This window comes from Eublepharis macularius, chromosome 8, assembly GCF_028583425.1.
Source record: "Eublepharis macularius isolate TG4126 chromosome 8, MPM_Emac_v1.0, whole genome shotgun sequence".
NCBI classification, from domain to species: domain Eukaryota; kingdom Metazoa; phylum Chordata; class Lepidosauria; order Squamata; family Eublepharidae; genus Eublepharis; species Eublepharis macularius.
Window position 1 is genome coordinate 32,100,472 of NC_072797.1, and position 25,503 is coordinate 32,125,974.

General features: G+C 47.5%; 1 protein-coding gene across 1 annotated transcript; it reads right to left on the bottom strand.

Moving 5' to 3' along the window:
- Positions 1-4,276: 4,276 nt before the first annotated feature.
- LOC129334818 (uncharacterized) lies at positions 4,277-23,429 on the bottom strand. The gene is made up of 4 exons (XM_054987155.1): positions 23,169-23,429; positions 22,542-22,616; positions 9,460-9,606; positions 4,277-5,924 (listed from the first exon to the last, which is right to left on the bottom strand). Exons 1-4 carry the CDS (start codon positions 23,308-23,310, stop codon positions 5,326-5,328), a joined length of 963 nt encoding a protein of 320 aa, XP_054843130.1. The 5' UTR covers positions 23,311-23,429; the 3' UTR covers positions 4,277-5,325.
- Positions 23,430-25,503: the final 2,074 nt, after the last annotated feature.

The window sequence follows — 25,503 nt, forward strand, 5'->3', positions numbered from 1 at the left end:
GGGAGTAAAAAGCAAGGCTAGTTTATAAGGGTCTAGGCAGGGCAACATTTCTGCACAAAATAAGACTGGACCCTGGACTAAGACACTTGCTTCTACATCTGTAGCCGTAACAGCTGTATCCTGGATTATCCAGACTCACATTTCTGTGGTCTCAAGGAGTTCTACCTGTGGTGCAACCCGCCCAAGATAGCCTGAAGTCCCCCCCACCCATTTTGAAAGCCTTTGTGTTCACAGAAATGAAAGTCTGGATTCAAGCCAATATCTGCTGGACTAAAGTTAAACAATAATATTTTATACTCAGCTTTTAAGTGATAAAGAACTTCAAACAATACATATTTGGGTACACAAATGAATGAAATGAAATCCTGCACTTTTATGAAATGCTGCAGCTCTAGCACACTGAGAAGTGGGCCAGAAAATCAAATAGTGTCATTCACTCAGTCAGTATTAATTAAGTTGTATGCCAATCGGTGTAATGTTTACGCACCGGGCCCTATGGGCTGCCATTCAGGGTAATACAGATGCTACCTTAATTCATGCTCTAACTGGATGACATTAAATGAGCAATTGCTGCTGCCACATGCATAAGCAGGAGTCCCAGCTAGAGATAACATGATAAAAAAATCTCTCCATGAACAAGAAAGGAAGGGCCTTTATGGGGATAACCTTTGATAAAAAGGCGAGGGCTTTGAAACTGGTGCAGTTTATCAAAGCTACTCTTCACTTTCATCTTTGAAGCTATACTTTTTTGCTTTTGTGTGATATCAAGGCTATGGAGGAAAACATTTCATTTAGACATATTCCCCTATAAATTCTTTAGAGCTGATTTTAAAGACATGGGCTTACCAGGGAGGGGGGCCATTTAGGGTTGCCAACCTCCCGGTGGGACCTGGGCCGAATCCATATGCCTCAAGTTTGCCACTATTTTCCCGCCATTTATGCGCTTCTCAAAGGACTGTTCACATACTCTTACCTCAATCCTGCCATTCTTTCGCATCTGTTGCGCTGCGCCTCAGACAAGTTTGTCATGCTTTCCAACACTTCTCTTGCACAGTTCTCACCATGGATGTGAACAAACAGAAGCGGTTCACAAAGAGACCGCCCCCTCTTAACCACCCCCACTTCCTTGTTTCTTGCCTTTCCGGAATACCGTCACTCGTTGCCAAGTAATTCTTATGGTCCCAACTCTGTCCAAGGCATGCCCGCACCCCCGTACGGTTTATTTTTTTTCAAGGGTGCTTTCCTAGCACTATTGTGCAATCCCATTTCAATTCCCAAGTGGTTTGGGAAGTGGCATTGTAAAAAGCCCATGGAGGCATTGGGGGTATGTGCGTGCCATTTTTATTACAGTGAATAATGTTTTACTGCCGAAGGACAGCCTAGGTAATTTCTGATACGTGGACTGTGACTGCAAAGGTTGACTGTTCCCAGGTATTTTTTTAAATTTTTTTTTTTAAAATTATCGGTATAGCGAAAAATTGCTATCCTATAAATATAGTCGAGCGGTAACACAGTAGTCTGTGGTAATTGGCCATGCGAACAGCTGTGTCCCACCAATGTCCGCAATCTTTTTCAGTGACCCATTGTGCTCTCCTGGGGCTCTCTGACCTACAGAAAATGCCACTTCTGTCTCGCATGGCCTGAGCGTGTGATGCAGTGTGGTGTTTTCTATGAATTAAACGTATTTGCAATACAGCGGAAAATCGACATAGCAGAAATCTCTCATTAATTTTTTTTTTAAACGTCTATGAGAACTGGTCTGATGTGATACTTTCCATATTATACTTGCAGTTTGGTATTGTATAGAGGAGTTGTTTTTACATGGGACACAGCTTACCTTGTTCTGGAAAACAGCGAAATCTCGCACAAAATCACACGAGAAGATGCTATTATTGCGTGAAATTGCGCGAGAAGACGCGATAACATGTTATTGCATGAGAAGACGCGATAACAGCATCTTCTCACGAGATTTCGCTGTTTTCCGGAACACGGTAAGTTGTGTGGAAACAGCCATGGTCTTTGTGTTTGTATATGAATTAGTAAAGCCAAACGGCGGCATACATAGGAAGACCTCCTGCCCTTTACCCACCACCACTCAACTGGCCACAGGGGGGCTGGAGTGCTGAGGAAAATGTAGGGGTGATTAGTGTCACACCAACACCATGATGCCACTTCTGTCGTGACTCAGAAGTGATGGATGCAACATTCAGCAAAAAATTATGCTTAGGGTATATTGGACAGCACAGCACCTTTTAACTAAAATATTACCTATATTAATTTTGTATTAGAATAATCATTTCTTTTTGAGGATGTTAATAAACTTTTAAACTATTTGCCTGTCTCTTGAAACCTAACTGATGGCCAATGGAAATGGACCCTCTGTGCCCTTACAGTCACTAAAAGACTCGTACTACAACACTGGAAAGAAAAAGGCCCGCTTCCTGTAACTCATGAGGACCTTATAAACTTACCAACATTTGAATGTATCACACATAGACAGCAATTGCTTATGGACTTATTTTTAGATATTTGGAAACCTGTTATGGAAGCCTATGTATAGAATTGCGAGCATTGTTTTTCTTTTTTTTAATTTCTTTTTTGTTTTGCATCAATAAAAACAAACCAATGCCAGATGTGACATCATGGCATTTGCATGATGTTGAAAGGGTACATGCCTGACCCCCACAATCTCCTATCAGTTGCCAGCCACAGGGTGGTAAGTTAGGCGTACGAATATTATAAATAAAAAAATGAAACAGAGAAAGGTATTTCTGGCCACATATTCAGGTTTCTTTATGAGTCAGACAATTAAGAAAGATTAGGAGTATAGAGGAGGTATCTACGTTGACTTCTGTCAACAGAGCTGAATTTTATTCCACAGAACAATAGAAATTCTGAGAGCCCATTCATACTATTATATGCTCTACTACTTTCTCTTGTTTTGAATCACGTAGAAACAGGCCCCATGTATCATTTCTGAATTCAGAGAAAATTCTTTCTTTCAAGTACGTTACAGTTTGTCTTGAACATTATGAATCACAAATTTCACATACCTCAGAGCAATTTACCACACCAAACTGTCAAAAAATCCAACCATATATAATTATTAGTATGCAAAACTTGTACGAGGAATTCTGCTTCAAAATCATTTTTCAGCCCTCAGGCAGAATATTTCTGGAGTGACAAATGTCTGGGTGCCCACTCAGATACCACAGTTCCTGTTTCCTGCCATTTTGTCTCTTATCATCAATTCCTCATATCAAGTAAGGCCTTGATTTTTGTATGCATTCACACGTTTCACTCATTGCCACCCTAGTTGGAATAAAGAGGCAGACACCTTGTTGGAACTAAGGGCCACTTTATTAACTATACATATTAACATTAACACACACAGCGGCAAGGGCCTAAAGCGGTACAGGTCAGGCCACGGGGTCCCCCGGACCGCCGCCCTGACCTGTCTGGGCGAGCCCCGAAGCCCCGGGTGCGACCCATCCCTAGGACGGCGCGGACCCGGCCGGCCAGGCAACGTGGTCACCCCCTTCTCAAGCTCCTAACACCTCAGCCGTATAGCAGTGAGGTAAGGACTCGCAAGCTGGGGTTTCCAAAGGCAGCCTGCCCCTGCAACTGGCAGCCGTCAAAGCAGTACCAGCCCTTCAGGCAGGCCCCTCTTCCCACTAAAGGGGAAGCGCCAAGGGTGCTCACCGGCCCGCACCCTAACTACCCAAAACCTGCCAGGACACACTAACTGGCACCACCCTACAGCCAAATTCCTCAATCCCCCATACCGGTGCAAGGTAGGCGAAAAACCCCCTCTCCACTTCGCCAATTCAGGAGGGGAGGAAAAAATTCCTACCTGACTCTGACACAGCAGCCGGCTAATCCTGCACCGATACTGGGAGAGGAGGGTGGGCCAAGCGACGAGCCGCAACTGAAGCTGGGCCGGGCAGAGCACGTTCTTCCCTCTCGCTCTGCCCCGCCTAGCAGCCTTTTCCCAGGAAGGAGGGAGGAGCCGGTGCTGCCTCAATCCTTCCAGGGAGGCAATAACGGCACCCGGCTAACCGGCCCACAGCCTGCCGGGTAAGTGCCGAATTGCCACCCTAGTTGGAATAAAGAGGCAGACACCTTGTTGGAACTAAGGGCCACTTTATTAACTATACATATTAACATTAACACACACAGCGGCAAGGGCCTAAAGCGGTACAGGTCAGGCCACGGGGTCCCCCGGACCGCCGCCCTGACCTGTCTGGGCGAGCCCCGAAGCCCCGGGTGCGACCCATCCCTAGGATGGCGCGGACCCGGCCGGCCAGGCAACGTGGTCACCCCCTTCTCAAGCTCCTAACACCTCAGCCGTATAGCAGTGAGGTAAGGACTCGCAAGCTGGGGTTTCCAAAGGCAGCCTGCCCCTGCAACTGGCAGCCGTCAAAGCAGTACCAGCCCTTCAGGCAGGCCCCTCTTCCCACTAAAGGGGAAGCGCCAAGGGTGCTCACCGGCCCGCACCCTAACTACCCAAAACCTGCCAGGACACACTAACTGGCACCACCCTACAGCCAAATTCCTCAATCCCCCATACCGGTGCAAGGTAGGCGAAAAACCCCCTCTCCACTTCGCCAATTCAGGAGGGGAGGAAAAAATTCCTACCTGACTCTGACACAGCAGCCGGCTAATCCTGCACCGATACTGGGAGAGGAGGGTGGGCCAAGCGACGAGCCGCAACTGAAGCTGGGCCGGGCAGAGCACGTTCTTCCCTCTCGCTCTGCCCCGCCCAGCAGCCTTTTCCCAGGAAGGAGGGAGGAGCCGGTGCTGCCTCAATCCTTCCAGGGAGGCAATAACGGCACCCGGCTAACCGGCCCACAGCCTGCCGGGTAAGTGCCGAATTGCCACCCTAGTTGGAATAAAGAGGCAGACACCTTGTTGGAACTAAGGGCCACTTTATTAACTATACATATTAACATTAACACACACAGCGGCAAGGGCCTAAAGCGGTACAGGTCAGGCCACGGGGTCCCCCGGACCGCCGCCCTGACCTGTCTGGGCGAGCCCCGAAGCCCCGGGTGCGACCCATCCCTAGGACGGCGCGGACCCGGCCGGCCAGGCAACGTGGTCACCCCCTTCTCAAGCTCCTAACACCTCAGCCGTATAGCAGTGAGGTAAGGACTCGCAAGCTGGGGTTTCCAAAGGCAGCCTGCCCCTGCAACTGGCAGCCGTCAAAGCAGTACCAGCCCTTCAGGCAGGCCCCTCTTCCCACTAAAGGGGAAGCGCCAAGGGTGCTCACCGGCCCGCACCCTAACTACCCAAAACCTGCCAACGCCAAGGTCAAGCCTCTGCTTAGGCCTTGGCGCCCCACTGATAATCTAGGGCCAGCTGTAGCCCTTGCCGCAAGTCGTCCAAAAATATTTGGTTGCCCAATTCCGAAAGGTGCACCCCATCGCCCCTGTAGAGGCCCGGCACCTCGGCCCTTATCCTAGGATGAGGCAAATACACCCCTAACCCTCCTTCCAGAGCCTTCTGAATGGCACGATTGGCCTTCATCCTCGCTCTCTCTATGGCTTGTCGGCATCCAGCTTCCCTCCAAACCAAACGAGGGACCATTGCTGACCATATAATCAGCACCCCCGGCCACCTCTCAGCGATAAGGCGCAAATCAGCCTGCGCCTGGGCAGACAACGCCCTACCCTGGAGCATCCCCAGGTCATTGCCGCCCAAATGAACAACTAGGATATGGGGGGGCTCACACCCCAATCCAAACAGCAAGGGCAAGAGACCTGACCACCTGAGGCCACGGCGACCCTGCCACTCCAACACAGCCTTCTCGCTCAATCCAAGCTGCGACCCCACAGAAGTCCGTCTTGCTTGATGGGCTGCCCAAAAAACATAACTGTGGCCGCAGATCAGGATCCGTTGCCTGGCACCGCGCGCTCTGGAACCTAAGAAACAATCAGTTAACAGCGTTCTAAACATGCGAAAGAGGACGAACATATGAACGGAAAGCAGCTGATTTCCACCTACCCACCCGCTGTATCATCTGCCCAGTAAACCCCATGGCTGCCGCGGTGGATGCAGCCCCAATTCTAAACGAGTGGGTGCCAAAATTCACCCCCTTCAAACCCAGTTTATTCAGAGCTCGCTTTGTCACCGCCCAAAACTGAAAACGCGTAAGCGGAGCACCGCTCTGGTGAGAGAAAAGCAGGCCCTCACCATCCCCCCTCAACTTCCAATATCTGCTCAATGCCTTAACTGGGCACAGCTCCGCATCAGCACAGGGACCCAGCCTCACAACAGCCCCCTTTCCCTGTTGGTCTGTTTTAGACCAACGAATCAAAAGGGTAACGGCTTCCCCTTCAAACGTCAAGTCCCTGGCCATCAATGCACGACCCGAGGAATCCCTTGCTGACTGCGCAACTAGCTCGCTGACCCGAAGGGCCCCAAAAAAGGCAGTTAGAGCGGCCGCATGGAAAAGCGTCGCTTCATACCGCGACGTACACACCTCCTTCCATGCCCCCTTCAACCCCTTTAGGACTGCCGGGGAAATGGGCTCCCGTGGATCTACACCTCTGGGGCATTCCCTGGCCCAGCCTTCTAACATCTTCCTCACCCGGAAGTCGCCCGTGGCCTCAGGCAACCCCTGGGCTTTGCTAATAAACGCTAGCGCTGCCAGCTGCCCCCTAATGGATCGCACCGCCAACCCTTTGCCCCGTTGCCAGATACAAAATCGCAGTAAATGCTCCACCGGTACTGGCCAGCTATGGGCCAAACCTTCAACCGACCTAAACTCCCGTAACAGGCCTACCGCTCGCTGGTAAGCTCTCCGTGTGCTGGGTGCGATGGCTGCTTGAATAGCCCGACATACTTCGGTCTCCCAAGCTGCCACAGCTCCGGTGGCATCCGAGCCGGGAGCCGATCGGCCTCCGGAGCGAGGCTCCAAAAACGCTCCATCTGTAGGCGAGACAAGGCGTCCGCCTTACCGTTATCCACCCCAGACACATGCCTGGCCCTGAACAAAATATTCCTCTGGAGGCACACCAGAGTGAATTCCCTCACCAACCGCATCACCATGGGGGACTTGGACGTTAAGGCATTAACTACCTGAACAACCGCCTGGTTATCACACCAAAATAGTACTGTGTGATTAGCCAGCTCCTGCCCCCATAGGCGCACCGCCACCAAAAGCGGGAAGAACTCCAAAAAGGTAAGGTCCCTCACTAAGGTAGATGTCCGCCAATCCTGCGGCCACTGTTCCGCGCACCAATGATTCCGGAAATAAACTCCAAAACCAGTGGATCCAGATGCGTCTGACGTCACCTGCAGCTCCGCCTCAAGCAGGAGAACCTCCCGCCAAAGAGAAACCCCGTTGAATTCTGCTAAAAAGGTCTCCCACACTGCTAAATCCGCACGCATACCCACTGAAACCCGCAACCTATGATGAGGTGCACGCAAACCCGCCATAGCGTCGCATAAGCGCCGCAAAAAGGCCCTACCAGGAGCGATAGCCTTACAAGCAAAATTAAGGTAACCCACCAGCTGCTGTAGCTCCACCAGGGACACCTTATGCTGAGAGCGCATCTTAATCACCCTGGATCTAAGCTCTGCCACCTTATCTGCCGGTAACCTAAAAGACTGTTGGACAGTGTCCAATTCTATCCCCAAAAAAGTCAGCACCTGAGAAGGCCCTTCTGTCTTCTCATGCGCCAACGGCACACCCAGCTCCTCCGCTAAGGCCAAGAACGTGGCCATTAGCCGAGCGCACTGTCCTGACCCCGCTGGCCCAGCGAACAAAAAATCGTCCAAATAATGAGCCGTATCGCGAGAGGCGGCCCTACGCCGCACCTCCCATTCAAGAAAAGAACTAAAACACTCGAAGGCCGCACATGAAATGGAGCAGCCCATTGGCAATGCTCTATCCATGTAAAATTCCCCATCAAAGGCAAAGCCAAGGAGCTCAAAGTCATTGGGGTGCACTGGCAGAAGACGAAAGGCCGACTTAATGTCGCATTTCGCCATCTCAGCGCCCACCCCGCACCTACGGACCACCCTGGCTGCTTGGTCAAAAGTGGTATACCGGACCGAGCATAACTGCTCAGGAATGGCATCATTCACCGATTCCCCTCTAGGGAATGACAGGTGATGAATCAGGCGAAATTCCCCTCGTGCCTTCTTAGGCACAACCCCCAGAGGAGATACTCTGAAGTTGGGGGTTGGGGGGGCAGGAAATGGCCCCAACACTCGCCCCTCCGCACACTCCTTCTCAATCTTTCTCCGAACTATGTCCTCTTTTCCCAAAACCGAACGTAAATTATCAGACATAAAAGGTGCCCTGGCACCCTGAAACGGAATTCTAAATCCGTCCTGAAACCCGTGAAACAAATAAGCTGCGTCCTCCTGCTTGGGGTAACCTTGCAAAAGCCGCCTAAGGACCCTCAACCTTACCGGGCTGGGGCCCTTTACCAGGGGGGTGTTGACCCCCTGCACTGCCACCTCCCGGCTTCTTCCCCCCCCACCCCGGCTTACCCCTGGGGCATGAATTATATGGGTGGGAACCTCCACAAGAGGGACACTCATGTCTGAACCGGCAAGGCTTCCGCATACAGGAACCCTTGTACGCAAACTCCCAACACAGGAGCCGGGGTTGAACCGGCTGACCCGCGGCAACGCGGGAGCTAGGGGCCTGGGAAGACCGATGCACAACATGCCCACTGTCTGACCTATCAAACACGTTCGGCTTGGCTGGGGACATCACCTGCAGCCACAATTCCTGATGAACCCGATCCCAAGGAATGTTAGGGTTCATGGCAGCCCGCATACGGAACTCCTCATCGTACTGCATCCATGCAGCACCTGAGAAGCCCGTGTACCCCTTGAATATAATATCCAAGTATTGAAATAGTTGGATAGCCCGGCTAGGTTGAGCCCTAACAATGACCCCCGCATAAATCAAAAATCCGGGCAGCCAATTATTCCACGTCCTGTCCACTTTCCTCCTTTTGATCCGCTCCCTATCTCTATCATCCATTTCGTCCTTACTCTTTTTCTCCAGCTCTCTAAAAAGCAGACAAAAAAGGTCCACGTACTCCCCTTTCAATATTTTATCCTTGGTTGCCTGGGTCAGATGCTCGCCTAACGGCAAAGCTGTGTCCCCAAATGGAACAGCGTTGAAGGGAACCTGTCCATATGCCATCGCCATATGAGGGTAAAACCCCCACTGGGTTCCTGCATACCCAGGCCACCCCAAATACGGGTTGGGGAAGGGCATAGCAGTTCCAGTACCCCACGCTGCAGTACCGGGCGCAGCCTGCAGGAGCGGGGACCCCGCCCCGGCAGCTGTGCCAGCCGGGCTACTTCTTGCTGCCTGCCCCCCAAAAGGCATGTAAGCCCCCGTTGAGAGAGAAGGCAGAGGGCCTGCCATTGCTTGGCCCCACGGCCCCCAAGGCCATGTACTAGCTGAATGTGGTGTCGTGTCATTACCTCCACACTCCACAGGTTCCACCGCAACAGCCACAGGGGAAGAATCATCCTGCCACGCTTGCACCTCATCGCCAGTCGTCACTTGCGGGTCGGGGGGCCCAGCGCCGCTCTTGCTGCTGCTTCCGCTCGCTGTTCCTCCAGCTGCCCCTTCCAGGAGAGATAAACGCCGCAAAATATCTCTGTTAACTGCGTTTCTGGACGCCCTCCGTACAGGCCTCGCTGAATCAGCCTCCAGTGATGGAACACCTACAGACCCTTTCCCCTGCTCCAAAGCGCGTAGGCGCTTCAAAATATCCTGCTGGTCAGCCACCCCTTCATCTTCTGATGAAGACAAAACTGGACAAGGCCTCTTGACTGCCTGCTTCGCAGCAGGCTGCTTCCCCTTGGGGGGACCCCTGCCCTTTTTTGGCGGCATGCTGTATCCACCAATACCGCAAAAGGCAAGCAAAACAGGCCACTGCAATGCAGGAGGCCAATAAGCCAGCCACAAAATGGCCGCCCCACCAACTGCCTCTAAGATGGCCGCCCAAGCAGGAGTGGGCCTGCTGAAGTCTGATATTGGCCGCAGGCCCTAGGAGGCAGGCGATGCAATGCCCCCCCAACACCACCCAGCCAAACGGCTCGAGCCAAGGGCCACTTAGGTACCCCAAAATCCCTCCCAAGGGAGAAATAGGCTTAGGGTGAAGGTGGGGGAGGGCCCACCAACGCAGCCACACACCACCCCACACGCTGCGCAGGCAGCCACTCACCAGGGCCAATTCCCAACGGCCCCTTACTCCCTTAAGCCCCCCGTACTGGCAGGCGCCACCCAGCCAAAGCCCGGGGAACCCGGCGCAAAAAACGCCACAAGGCCACACTTATACAGCCCAACCGGGGGGGGGTTAACAATCCGGCCGTAAGGAGGCACCTCCCCACCCCCCAAAGCGGCCTTAGGCCGTAAGGAGCCAAGCCCCCCGGAACCAAATACGCAGGCGGCCGCGATGCAAACGCCGCGCCGCAAACACCGCGCCGCTCGTGCCGCGCTCGCGGCAAAACGCCCGGCTCCGTGCGCTGCGCTGCTGCGCCGACGCCTCCCGGGACGTTGCCACAGCCTCGCTGCCTCTCCGCCGCCTCGCCGCCGCCGGAGAACCGCTGCCGCCGCTGCGACCGTCGCTCGCCCGGGTAGCTCCGACTACCCACACCAAGCGACGAGCCGCAACTGAAGCTGGGCCGGGCAGAGCACGTTCTTCCCTCTCGCTCTGCCCCGCCCAGCAGCCTTTTCCCAGGAAGGAGGGAGGAGCCGGTGCTGCCTCAATCCTTCCAGGGAGGCAATAACGGCACCCGGCTAACCGGCCCACAGCCTGCCGGGTAAGTGCCGAATTGTCATGCTGCATTATGGGTGTTGTATCTGCATCAATGGTAGCTCATTCATACCCGTTTTACTCAGAATGGCATTGCTTACTGTGGTAGCAAGAATTTCCTGGTGAGTACATATACATTTCATAGAAAACTGATTTACTTAATTGGGAACATGGTTCTGCTTTAACAGAATTAAAATGTTTGATCTAAAATGTTTGATCTAAATCCAAACTTTTCAGTTAATTCATTTTCCGTACCTCAGGTTAGCCACCCAAACCTGCTACCTTTCCTCTCCCACAATATTTTTAAAATTATGCTGCCCATGGCAACAATGTTATCCTAATTGCTAAATCTATATCTAATCTGGTCAGAGTATCAAAGACTTTCCAAGTTCATTACTTAAGTTGACATCCAAACTGGCTGTACAAAGGCAAGATGTTCATTCCAACCATTAAGGTGGTCTAGATTTTTTGGTCAATGGACACTGAATCAATATTAATGACATTTCTACTTGTCATCAATCAGTCTTGCAATATAAGGTGACTTTGCCAAGAAATTCTAAACTGTTTTAACGGATTCGTTTATTAAAGGGTATATAAATCCATTAAACAGTGTAGAACTTCTTTGCAGAATTTCCTGTTCTTTTGGAGAAGTAATAGATATGTAGACAGCTACTCCAAGATGGGGGAAAAATATACCAATAGTAAGGTTATATTTTTGGTGAAAAATATATACATTGATGTAGTAGTGTATGACTTACAGATGTATCAAATGTTTCAGACTGGTGACCAGGAACCTAGAAGTATCATGTGAGTAGGCCTGTACGGACAGTTGGATTAGGAAGAAAATGGCAGTGCCATCTAGGAGCGTACATTCCCAAATGCCCAATTTGAAAATATACATGAAAATCATTGGGTTGTTACTGTGATATTTCAGAATGGTAACACAAATCTGGGATTCTTATGTAGGTACCTATGTGCCATCAAGTTGCAACTAACTTACGGCCACTCCAGCAAGAGGTTTTCAAGGCAAGTGAGAGGCAGAGGTGGTTTGCTGTTGCCTTCCTCTGCAGAGTCTTCCTTGGTGGTTCCCCATCCAAGTACTGACTCTGCTTACCTTCCAAGATCTGACAAGGGCCATTTCCCCATGTCTTAAAAATAGCACCCCACTCACTGAACACTGGCGGCTTTCCCACACTCTTTCTGATGTCATTGTTTCCAAAATGGATGCAGGCAGTTATGATTCCGTTTTTGTGGCAGTATGAAAAACACCCCCCCTCCTCATCTATGTGGGTTTTTTCATGCTTGAGTGCTTACTAGAGATGGGCATGAACAGAAAAAAAACGAACATGATGTTCGTTGTTCATTGCCATCCATGAACAGGGACTCATGAACCACCACGAACATGGCCCTGTTCATGAACATGTTCATGGTTGGCTGTTCATGGGGGCCAGCAGGCTCTCCTCCAGCCATCATTCAAGTCAAGATCCCTACTGCACCACTCCCAGAAACCTTACCTGAGCAGGCAGCAGGAAAGGTACCAATAATAAATAATAGTTTGGCCCAGAGCCTGGCAGCAGCCTTGGAACTTGAAGGGGTAGATCCCTATTCCACCACACACAAAGAAAATTCAAGCTCCAATGCACTCTATCAAAATGCCAACAGTAACTATCTCTCTCCCTCTCCACTGTCTGCAAAGTCAGAGCTGGGAGCTCCCCTCCCCCCACTCTTTGCTCCCTTGTTGTAACAAATTTGGAGCTCCACACTATCTGCCTATCAAGCTAAATTGGGCTTAGATTGGGGTTTCCAGGGAAACAGCAGGAGTTCAGACAGAGTTCAGAAATCCCTGCCTAAGTTGCCAAGGGAATTGTTTGCAGGTGCCAGACTGTCTGGCTTGACGAACAGCAAGATGAACAGCAAGGAATGATGCTTGCAATGACCACCTGTTCATTTAGAATGGGGCCTCACAAACAGCTTGTTCACAAACAGCAGATTGGGCTATTCGTGGCTTTTTTTTTGTTCATATTGCTGTTCATGCCCATCTCTAGTGCTTACCATCAGCAGCAGGCAGGCATCTGGTTTTTCTTTGATTCTCCCAATCCAGGCAGAGGCATTTCTCCTTTCTGAATGGAGCCTTGCTAGAGGTGGGCACGGTCCAGAAAACAGACCAAAATTTTTCACAGTCTGGCCCGGTTCGTGGTTCATGAACACACAGTTCATAGTACTCACCATTTTCATGAATTTTGGTGCATTTGGGCTAGTCTATTGGTCCATGAGTCCAGCCATCCTGGCACCAATCTATCCATTCCCTAGGCAATGGAGAGCATGTCCACAAGGCTTTTGCAGCCCTTAAGAACTTAATAGGCAGCTCTGCCTGCCAAGCAGAGAGCTCCCATTCTGTTCTATGGAGCAAGGAGCAAGAATGAATTCCCTAGGCAATGGAGGAGTGGATATTCTGCAGCCAATCTTAGCCCTCAAAACCTTGATGGGCAGCTCTGTCTGCCAACCAGACAGCTCTCTTTCTACAAGGGAGGGGTGGATGTTCTGCAGCCAATCTTAGCCCTCAAAACCTTGAAAGGCAGCTCTGCTTGCCAACCAGAGAACTCCCATTCTGCTCTATGGAGCAAGGAGCAAGAATGAATTCCCTAGGCAATGGAGGAGTGGATGTTCTGCAGCCAATCTTAGCCCTCAAAACCTTGATGGGCAGCTCTGCCTGCCAACCAGACAGCTCTCTTTCTACAAGGGAGGGGTGGATGTTCTGCAGCCAATCTTAGCCCTCAAAACCTTGAAAGGCAGCTCTGCTTGCCAACCAGAGAACTCCCATTCTGCTCTATGGAGCAAGGAGCAAGAATGAATTCCCTAGGCAATGGAGGGGTGGATGTTCTGCAGCCACGGCAACACCAATCTTAGCTCTCAAAATGTAGATAGGCACCTCTGCCTGACAACCAGACAGCTCTCATTCTTCTCTATGTGAGCAAGGTGCAAGAATGGATTCCATAGGCAACAGCTGGGGAGGTGTCTGTGTGGTGAGTGAAGGGGCTCTTCCCCCACTCTTTTCTGTTTGACTTTGCTTCATTACAACTTTTTGTTGCTGCTAGCCAATGCAAGTCAATTGGCATTTGTGACTCCAGTATCTACTGGAAATTTCCTGGGGCCGGCCACTTTGGGGGTCTGTAACTCGGACGTCCGAAATGCAATCTTGACCAAACTTAGACAATGGCTGGAGGAGAGGCTGCTGAAGACTCTCTGCAATTTGGGCTCTTTGGGTGTGAAGGGGAGGAGCCAGGGCTGCAAGGAGTGATGGACCATGGACCGACAAACCGGTCCGTGAACAGGGCTAGTCTGTGAAAAGTTCATGGTCTATGGTCTGTGAAAACCGACGGACCATGATCCAGTGGTTTGTGGGGTTTTCCTGGTCCATGCCCACCTCTAATCCTTGCAAGGGATCAGAAGGTGAGTGCTACCAACCAATTTCTTTGGAGAAAAGCCCCCGAGAAGGAATTTCTGTAGAGGAGTCTGTGCCAAGCTGTGAGTGCTCTGAGCCTTAGGCTACTCCTTGTACAGCCCAAAATGTATGCAAATAACTTCTCACAGAGGGTCCTTTAGGACCAGAAAAAGTCTAGGGGGGAGTAAGAGTGCCAACCCTTATCAGCAAAATCGGTTTCTATGACTTTTAAGCAATGTTCTTGGAGCTGATGTGTGTCTCTGATGAAAGCAGTAAATCTGGAATCAACTTGTAAATAAACACCTCATGTAGCTTAGCCCTTGGACTCCCCCACTCCTCAGCCCTCGATACTGCTGCCTCCTTTTCCACCAGAAACTTCTTAAATAGTAGTAGTAATTAAGGCACTCCTACAGTGGATTCCCAACATGAAGACGTGTCTCATAGCAATTGGCTGATTGATTCATGACATAGAATCTCACACATATATGCTCTTTTTCAAAAATACTGAACTGTTTTCAAAGATTGGATGGATAGGGTGGGAAGGGGAGGTTTACTTCAAAGGAAGCCTTCTTTACTTTGTGAAAGGAAACAATGGACCACAATAAGGAAGGATGGCAAATGCACATCTGTGAACAGAAAGACCCAAAAGACACCTACTTCAGGGATCTGCAAAATCAAACTCCTTTTACCATTCTGTTTGAAATTTGGGAGTCTTTAGATTAGAGGAAGGACTGTGTTCTAGGCAAATTTGGTGCCATTATCTTTTAAAACAGCTTACCCAGACCCTGAGAGAGAGAGTCCCCATTGAAAATAATAATCTTGAAATTCCAGAACTCAGGAAAAAAACACATGGATTTGAATTCCAAACTGATAATGTCCTGCCAGAAAACCATCAATCATGGTAAAGGTTTCCCCTCTGAATCTCGGGACTGAAATTATAATGATTTTTTTTCAGTGCACGCCCCATTGTTCCATCTGGAAACAAAAGAAATGGCAAATGGTCCCCCAGTGGTAGTTTGGCAAATTGTGTTCACACAGTGGGGTCACTAAATATTACTATATCAGCGTAAATTCACTACACAGGCATAACTAGGGTTGCCGATTCCTGGAGATTTGGGGGTGGAGCCTGGGAAGGGTGGGGCTTGGAAAGGGGAGGGACCTCAGCAGGGTATAATGCCACCCTCCAAAGCAGCCATTTTTTCCAGGGGTACTTGATCTCTGCAGTCTGGAGATCAGTTGTAATTCTGGAAGATTTCCACGCCCCACCTGGAAGTTGACAACCCTAAGCATAACATACCAGCAGCACATGAGAATATCTTTGCAATTCGGTCCTAATCCAAGGACAGAATTTGAAGAAAATAGGGTATTTTTTTCTGAGAGGAACCAACTCAACAGAATCTAGGAAATCTGTGACTGGATCTTCTCAACGATTTGAACTCATGCAGTGTTCCAGTTCCAAGCAGAGCCATGGTGTGGAGAAACCTTTTCTGCCAACACAGCTTTATCAAGTGAAATTGACCCTCACGCGGTGCTGTTGTTAGCCATAAAAAGGAAAAGAAGACAGGAAAATAGAGGTTATTTGTCCCTTGTGAGGCTACAATCTGAGTGGCAGGAGCACTGAGTAGATTAAATCCCTTTCACTTGTTCTGTAGCCCCATATGCTTAGTATTCAGCTTTCAGAAATGGTGAGAAATTCTGATCAATCCTAGAGTCTCATCTGAAAGCCAAGCTACAAGAGACAGATTACACGAGGAAATTACACGAGGAGGACCACGTGAAGGGAGTCGCAGTGTTAGTCAGGAAGCTGAGTTTTAAAAGAGATCAGAAGGCTTTGTTAATGTCCCCTCTCTACAGAGCCAGGGAGACCGCTGCTCAGAGGGTTTATTAATTTCCTCTTTGCCTCCCAAAGGCTCTGTCAGTTCCTTCCCGGCTAACATTGCAATTCTTGTGCTCCTCCTTGTGTAATTTGTCTCTTGTAGCTTGGCTCTTAGAGGTAACCCATTTTACTCAAATTATGTTCAGTTCAGGTTCTGTCACTGAAGTCAATAGGTTTAGAAGGGCATAATTATGCTTGGGATTGCACTGTCAGTTGCGAAGGTGGCATTTTCTAGAATATACTCAAGAGGCAAAAGTACATTATAAAATGGTAAAATCTCACCACATCTGATGCTGATTTCAAGGAAGGAAACAGATGCTGCCTGTGACACATTTCAGCACATTTGCCTGAGATTCTTTCCTGTGACACAGGCCCCACCTATGTGCTCAGTCAGGAAATGTGCCTGGGTTGCGGTTGTCAGCAGACATAATAGATGGAAGATGCTCTTGAAAGTACTGGGTCAGCTTCCTTTGGTGTTGTTGCCTATAATGGCTTAGGTACAGTGAGAAATGTACCACTTTACAAAAACTAACAAACAAAACCTCCACTAAGCATTATATGAAGGTTACAAGATGGTGGTGAGATGCCCCCAAGCATTAAGCGTAGGCATCTTTAGAACCCACATTTACTATACAGCACCAATGATATGTAAAAGTCCAGCCACTCCATCTGTATTTACTGTGTGTCAGCAATTGCCTGCTGATTGGCTCGTGTTTTTCTATTATAGCATTACATTCAATTAGTGCAGCAAAGGAAATGTTTTTCATGTACAAAGCACAGTTTTGTGGCACTAACAGTGCAATCCTGTGCATAGTCACACCCATCTAAGCCCAATGACATCAGTGGGCTTAGAAAGTTGTAACTCTGTTTAGGATGTTACAGTCAATGCCACATTCCTCCCTCATTTGCATTACGAAAGAATAATAAAACCAGGGGTGTGTGATCCGCATCCGGAAACTGGCAAAAAGCCAGATTCATGCCAATCTGGCTTAATTTGGCTATACCAATTCCCCAGGATGACAAGCCCCGCTTCTAATGCCAGCAGCCAGACTTTGCTGGGCTGAATTATTTGGTTGTAGGCAACTGCCACAGGCAGCTGCAACAGAGCCAAGCAGCTCGGAGCAAGAGGGCAGCAACGGTGAAAGGGCAGTGGCTCAAATGGAACCAAGCTCTACGCTAGTGCAGGAGAGTGACAAAAGACTGGTGGGGAGGGGGATGAGGCGGCAGGCAGTGGATTCCCAACCCATTCTGCCCCTCCCCCACTGGAGCTCCAAAAGAGCCCTTCAAGCTGCCACCGGCCACTCCCCAGCTCAACAAGCTTCCCCTCTCTTGCTTCAGCAGACCTCAGGCCCAACTCACTGCTAACGGAAAGGCACTTCTGGTAGGGCTCAGGGATGATTTCCCCCCTCTCATTGCAGACCTCTGTGTCACGGCCAACACTATTTTGCATTGGGCAGCAGAGGAAGGTGGAAAGTGGAAAAGTTCGGGAAGCAGAGCTCTACTGATTTTTGAGTACAAACCGTGATTTGTCTTGTTTAATTATAAATATGTCACTCCTTCTCTCCAGGGATCAACCTGCACAGAAAACAGTGTGCCAGAAGCTGACAGCAGACAATGTCCCATGAAGGCCATTCATCAACCTGACCTGTAAGACAATTCCTTCCAAGAAGTCCAATGGGATTAATTCAAGAGGACGTTTTTACAATGAGGAGTAAAGTTGTTTAACATCTGTGAAATTCCGGCCATTTTCATTGCTTTCTTCTTTATAGATATTAATTTTTTTATTGCATTGTTTGCCAGTTCTGCCATTTAGTTCTTTTTCAATATTTACAATATTATACTGTCTTTAGTGCATTGTTCTCTAATTTTGTAACCTAGTTTTACTAACTGTTGATCATATGTTTTATATTGTTCTCATTGTACAGTTTTTAATTGTGCAATCTGCCTTGAGTCTGTCTTACTGAGAAAGGTGGACTATAAATGAACTAAATAAATGTATTACATGAGCTCTCTCTCTATAGGGATGCATGAACACTCGTTGCTAGTTTGTCTCACATTCTATTCACCAGTCACAAAAAGAGAGCTGATTTTTTTGATGATCGGCCCAACTGTTTGTTGGCTGTTTGGCAGATTGCTTCATTGTATTCCTTCCAGTGGTGGTCTTAGCCAATGTGCAATAGGGGCAGCTGCACTGGGCCCCATGCTGGAGGGAGGGGAGAGGAAAAAGAGGAAGCTCCTGCAGCTGCCACTTGCACTCATCCTTCTCTGGGGCTTGAGCCATCCACTCATGGTGGCAGCTTTTCATGCCCACCGCTTGGACAGCCAGCTCGCAGCTACTGCTTGTGCCCGCTCCATCGGCACGCTCCAGCTTTAACTCGTTCCCCACCACCCGCTCTTCCTGCTCCAAATTGCTCCTGTAATGGGGCTATTCCTCCTGTAAATTCTAAAGGTTGGTTTACCCTAATAATATGCCCAGATGCAGTTTAGGGCATACAGAATAGGGAACAGTAATACCTAGAGTGCCAGTCTCACGGGAAAAGGGCTTAATGAACATTTACGTATAGCGCTCATGAAATAAATTACTGTTTGTAAAGACTAAACATCTCCGTGGAAGATGCAACGGAAGTGTGAGGTCACTTTACTTGCTGACATGGAAATATATTTCAGAGTTATTGCTTTACAGATGGGATTGCTTGCCTTGTGTATTTAAAGAGAACATGCTTTAGAAGTTGTAGGCTGTTCTTTACACCCCATCTTTATTTTGTAATGGCTATTAAATTTCAAAGAGGGATTATACCATATGGAAGACTTGAATGCTGAGACAGTGCAAACGTGTACTTTCCCTCTCATATCTTCACTTCCTGCTACTCGTAGAGATACATCATGCTAAGCCTGAGCAGGAGGTGTAGGAAGAGCCATGCATACCCCGCATGCAGGACCATCTCTGGAGCTGGAGAACAAAGAAACTGCAGGCAGCCAAATATAGCTCCCTCCTCTCTTCTTCCTCCATCCAAGCCAAAATAGAAGCAAAATATTCATTGCAGTCCTGTGTTACTACTGGTACATTACAACATTTTTGCACTTTCCCTCTCTTTTATACTTCTAGTCCCCTTATACTACTGTCTTCCACCAGTGGGTGTAATTTTTTTTGTTTTTCTGGCATGCCCTAATTACTGTTATTTGCCTTCCTCCCTGTTTTTTGTGTTTGTGTGTGTTTTTATTGAATTGTTCTTTTTATGGCTTGAAAAAATGTTTAAACTGTTTTAAATTTTGTTTTAAATAGTTTTTAATATTTAAATATTTGCCATATTGGGAACCCTATTTTGGGTAGGAAGGCGGCATATAAATGTTTTAAATAAATAAATAGTCGCAAAAGCCACACGTACATTCACAACATAGCAGCAAGCACAGAAATTGTGAGTGTACATCAGTAGTGATTAACTGGTCAGTGACCTTACAGAATGCCCTCACTGTGCAAACTCAAAATGACTCAAAACACGATGAGATCATATGAGGTGCACTCCATGAGCAAGGTACGTTCAATTTTTGAGCGTTTAATTGGCAAAAATGGAATCACCCATGAAAATTACAGCAGATGCATAGAGAAAACACCACGCTGTGGCAAGCAAGCTGCCCGTTGTAACCTGCAACTCTGCTCTTTACCTTAACTCTTCAGCTCTCAACTTTCTTTACATTCTTTTTACAGCAAAAAAGTTTAAGCCAGTGCTCCAAGTCACACAACCCTAATTTCCTGAACGCTTCCTTTGCGTACACATCCTCTGAACTCATTAAGCGTTATCTCCAGTGGGAGAACCTGCCTAGCATTTCCTTCCTGCTCAGACTTTTGCTCCAAGACCATCTGAGGGGTGAGGGCTTTTGATATCGACCCAAAGTGAACGCTGAGTAGTACCACCCAGTCCCTCCCCCCAGACAATTAATGACAAAGGTCACAGGGCTTTCCTCAGCAGGAAACAGAACCCACACAGCATGACACTTTGGGGGGGATTTATGTGGCAGGTGGAGGGCTGGGAAGGAACTCAAGCTGTGGGAGGGCAAGGTCACAAGGAGTTCTCCTGACAGAGGTGTGCATATCATATCTGCCCATTGTGGCAGTTCCTTGCCCCTTTCATCGAGCAAGGAAAAGGCAAGAGCATGATGAGCAGGATTATCACAATTGCAGGTGGTGGAAAATGTGGTCTAGAAGAAGCAATGTCAAAAAAATTAAGAAAAACTTCACCAGATAATTAGCTTCCTTCCTGAAAGCTGCAGCTTGATGATACGGTATTTATTATGGGAAGCAGGTATTATTTGCATAGATAAGAACACAGCTACTTTGTTAAAGTCATTTCTGGCACCTCTTCATTCCCAGTCTACTTGCCACATACGGAGTTGCTTGTGCTAACTGGAAAAGCAATCTCTCTACTTATTTCATTTTTCTGCTGTGGATACTGGAATAGCAAATATTCTTTCATGGGGAGGGCATGTGGGAAGTGTCTCTTACTTGGCTGAAGGGACACATTATAATGATTTGAAATCTTGGTGCACACTTTGCCATCTGTAACTAAAGGAAGCAGGGAAGGCCCCATTGAGCTGGAAACATCAGAGTCTGCTGCACTGTGACAGAATGCATTTGGAAGTGCAGCAATCAGAGAGCTGGAAGAGAAGGATTTAACAATTGTCTGGAATACAAGCTTGATTGACAGGTTGTTCCCTCCTTTCTGATTGACCAGTCAGAATCAGTCTTCCAAATGAGAATTGGTTGCTGACAGGATTTGGAGGAGAGTGCGTGAGAGAGTTTGACAAGGAAGGTCAGACAGGTTCCCCTCTGGCATGAGAGAAAAGAAATCTTTTGCCCTAACTGTAATCATTGTTTTGAGGGAGAATTCTAGTTAAGAATTCCAAGTGTAAAAGCCAGCAGAAGCTGAAACCTGTTTATACAGCCACAATAGAACTGGAGGTGTGATTTTGGCAAAGAGTGATTGGGTAGTAAGTGGAGACTCTCATTCAAGCCAAGTGAAGAAGGATTATATCTTCTTGGGTGGAGAAGAGTAATTCCTGCCCAGTGTCTAAAGGGAGTTTGGCTCTTAGGAGTACTCTTAGTCTGTGGTAAAGGGGAAACAGTTTTCAACTAACAGTTTTCAACTTAGGTGCAGCTGAGTTGTAAAAGGGAACTCTGTGAAGAAACATTGTTGCTGTAACCAAAGTATTAAACAAAATACCGCTCACTGTTAAGGATTAAGAATATAGAAATTAAGCTTCTAGAAAACTATTTTACCTTTTACTTAGAGTAATTTGTTCTGTCAACAAATTTTACCTCAGCTCTTTCATTCCCTGACTGCCCTTATTCCATCCCTGCCTGTTCAATAAAGTTATCGTTTCTTTTGAATGTTATACAGTCTCCAGTACGATTTCCAGTGCTGAGGGAGAGGGTTCCTGCAGTGAACTCTATGGCATTATACCCTGCCTAAGGTCTCTCCCTCTCCCCTATCCAGGCTTTGGCCCACTCAGAGTTAGCAACCCTACCCTTCCACAAAGCAACAAAAAGGTCCTTCCAAAAAGCCTCCATAGAGGCTTGCAACCCAGTGGCTGGGGTTCTGTAACCCATGTAAGAGGACTGACCCAAGGACTGAAGGCCACCATATGAATGTCTTTAGGGCCAGTCTTAGGTGCAGCTGACCCCGTCATCCATTTGTGGTGCTGGGCTTAAGCGATGCTGGCCCTAAGGCACTGCTGTCATGGTATTTATTCAACCTTGCATTCAACAGCTGAAAGTTAAATAGTACAAATACTTCATCTTTCTTCACTTGTGAAATTGGCAAAATCTATAGAAGCCCTGTTTAATACTAGTCCTTCTAATGTGGGAGCATGTCGGTTATTTTAAAAATTAAAAGGCTTTGAGAAAACACATTTGTTTGTATTGGCTCATAAATGGCATGCGTAAATGGAGATGAACAGAACTTGGTTTGTACATTTATCATGGTATATGACAAGATTAAATCACATGTACAAATAATGCAATGAAGTTGTGAAATAGGCTATAAATGCAATAAGGTTCTCAAAAGATGAAAAACTCTGTATGTGTGTGTGCGTTGGGGACACATGAATGTGTCCTGAAAATGTTCCTTGCCTGGGCCACCATTTGCCTGGGCCACCATTTGATCTAGAGCCAACACTGAGTGCTTATAAATTGCTACTGTCGGAAATGTATTCTGTATGTTGAATAAAAACAGTTATTCTTAATCTCAGAAGATTTTACCTACCTATAATACTTTAAATAAATAGCCACCTCTTGCACAATGAGATTTTTTTGCCTTTCATGCGGCAGTGCACACAGCCCAGAAGGTAATAAGAGATAATACTGAAAACCCGGCACAACTGGGGGCCTCAGCATTCAATGAAACCAAGAATGTGGGCTGCTGCTTACCCCCTACTCCTGCTCCTGACGTTCTTCTATCTCTTCTCCTGCTGAGACAGAAAGGGAGCTGCACAATTTTCCACCCTAGAAAAATAGGCAGACATGAAACTTCTTATCAGTACTGTTTCTCTCAGGGAGCTCAAAGCAGAAGGCATAAGATACCACTTTGCCCACTTACCTACCAATACTATGGGTGGCTCTAGACAATACATTTCTGCATAGGCATTCACTCAGGGTCTCACCACATGAGACAAAATACACTCAAATTACATGGGTAATTCAAATGTATTTTGTAATTCCAGTGTATTTGAGTGTAATTCGAGTGTCATTCAAGTGCATTTTGTCTCATGTGGTTTGGCCCTTAGTCAACACAGCAGCTGTAAGGAATTGCTTCTTTAAAAAGGAGAGTTTAAACAGGCTCAGAACTGTGCCATGAGGGGAGGGAGAGCTCTTTCCTTTCCCCTAAGCCGGTTTCCTGCATGAAAACAGTGTGTGGGGGAGTTATTTTCCTGCTCCATGTGGAGAATCTGTGCACAGATTTTCTCTGACTCTCTCAGAGAGCTCAAAACACAAGGCAGGAGATACTACTTTGTCCACTTACATACTGAAACTCAGTACCAGCTCATACCAGCTTACCTTCGCTCCTGAAAGTAGAGCTACTCCTTCTGCTTCCTGTATCTGCCTTTAACAAGTGCCATGCTGGAGGAGAGAGCTTGACTGGCTTTGCGTGCATTTTCATGAGCTTCCACACGCTTGTTTTCTCTGGAATCAACACCATCAGCTTACTCAGCTATTCCTCAACAGCCAAATGACTTTGTTCCCTAAATGAAAGCGTTCCTCTCTGTTGCCTTCTTGTCTCACCCCAGTGCTTATTCAAGACAACATGTTTGGTTTCAATCAAAATTCCAGCACAGTCCTTGCAAGTGTAGGTCAGTTTCCTACTATTGCCCAACCACCTGAGGTGAAATGTTCCGTGGCATGGGTAGTGAATGATGTGGGCAGTGCAGTGTCTTTCCTCACATCTTTCTGCTTCCCTGTTGCCTTGCCTGTCTTGCAACGTGGTTGCTCCTCCCATTAGCCTTCATTATTTTTCATTCTTTTTTTCTGTGCAATTCTGTGAAATAAACCAGTTATTGTTATGAAACTGTTAAAGAGTGTTTATGCATTTATTTGCTATATTTTGGGGCTTTCTGTTGCCAAAGGTTTAAATTTTTAAAAACTTCCAAAGGTTTAAATTTTAAAAAATACAGCAATGCACAGGTAAAAACAACGCAATAAATCGGTCGTGGTGGCAGAGAGAGATACTTGGCAGGAGGGCAGTGATGATAGTCAGTCCTTCTCCCCAGTCCTCCAGATTTTCTGACTGCTGTTTCTTCCTTGTTTGCAGAGCGGGTAATACGGTCAGGGGAAATAATGCCTTTTGGAAAGAGTGTATATCAAATCTATTCTATGCTATTCCATTTTTTAAAAAATGTGTAGAATTACATTGCACAGGGACGTTTTTGTGCATGCCCTGATGCCATGTTACTGCAGTGCTCCCCTGTAAAGTAACAGGAATGCTTACCAATCCTTCAGCACTCCCTCGTGCATTTGTAATGTTATCAGGGGTTATCGGATTCTAGTGAGAACAATAGCTCAATGAATGGGACCGTCATCAAAATTCCTCTTCTAGCTGATTGCAGAAGAGCAGTGACAATGTTCTGCTAACAGGCCCTAATATGGGACTGCTGCATGTTCTTTTGCATCCTTTAGTATTCTTAACTAAGCCTGAGACTTCAAACCATAGGTAGGATAAGGAAATTGACAGCCCAAAGGCAGCTTTTGGTGAGTATGGTTGAACTTTGGTTCAGAGTCGTAAGGTGTCAGGCTCTGGCCTTGTCAGAGATGCAGTGGCTGAGCTGATTAGTAACACCTGGAGAGCAGTGCACTGAGTTCCCTAGAGATTCAGCCGTGGGAGACTGTTCTCAGAGAGCTCCGTGTTCACTCTGTGGATTTTCATACAGGAGAAATGCTAATTAACAAGCTCAGCCCTGAGTTGCTGAGTGACTGACCCAGTCCTGAAAAGATGGCTTCTCAGCTCACCCAGTTAGCTTTTTTCAACTAAGCTCAGACCATAATGCAAGTATGCCAGAGAGAAGCTGAAAACTCCATGCTATTCATCACCTCAGCATGTCCCAATGCTGAACCAGCTAGGCATGGGAGAGGGCTTGCATTCTGAATGGATGGGTGAGCAACCAATGGATGCCAAACCGAGATGCTAAGGTAGCCAGCTCTTAAGTTTTTAGATAGGCAGGTTTTGTGTAGCAACAGTAAGGTTTTCTTGTTTTTTGTCTGTTGCCTGTGTAAGAGCGCTTTATGCTTTTTGCAAACACTCCTTAAGCTAATAACCTGACTTTTATTTAAGCTGAGTCTGCAATTCATGACTTGGGCATGGGTACACCCCAGGACAAACCCAGAGTTTGGAAAGCTAAGGCCTTTGGGAAGAGTAGAGCTTTCAGTCTCACAAACAAAAAGGGAGTGTGTCCCACCTGCCTGATTGCTGGAGTGGCTGTGATCAGCACCTAGAATTAGGAAGAAGGAGGTGCCCTTCCCTTCAGATAGAAGTAAGGCAGGACATCTGGAAGGGATAACAAAACCTATAATGCAGTCCTAAGCACAGTTATATCTTTCTAAGCCTATTGATTTCAGTTGACTTAGAAGGGTGTAACTCTACTTAGGATTATATTCTCAGTCCTTTAAGCATCCTTGCAGAGCCATAGTACCTAAAACTGAAATTGCCCCTTCCCCAAGATTACTTAAGTGTGAAAAAGGTGACTGTGAATATGGCTGACCTCACTATCACCTTTAGTCAGCCTTTTAGCCGCTATGATTGTTGCAGGGTATTTAAATGAGCTGAGAAGAAATTCAAAGTGAAGTATTTTGAAAAAAATCCTAGGTGAGATTTGGAGAACTACTGTTTGAGAGAGGGGGT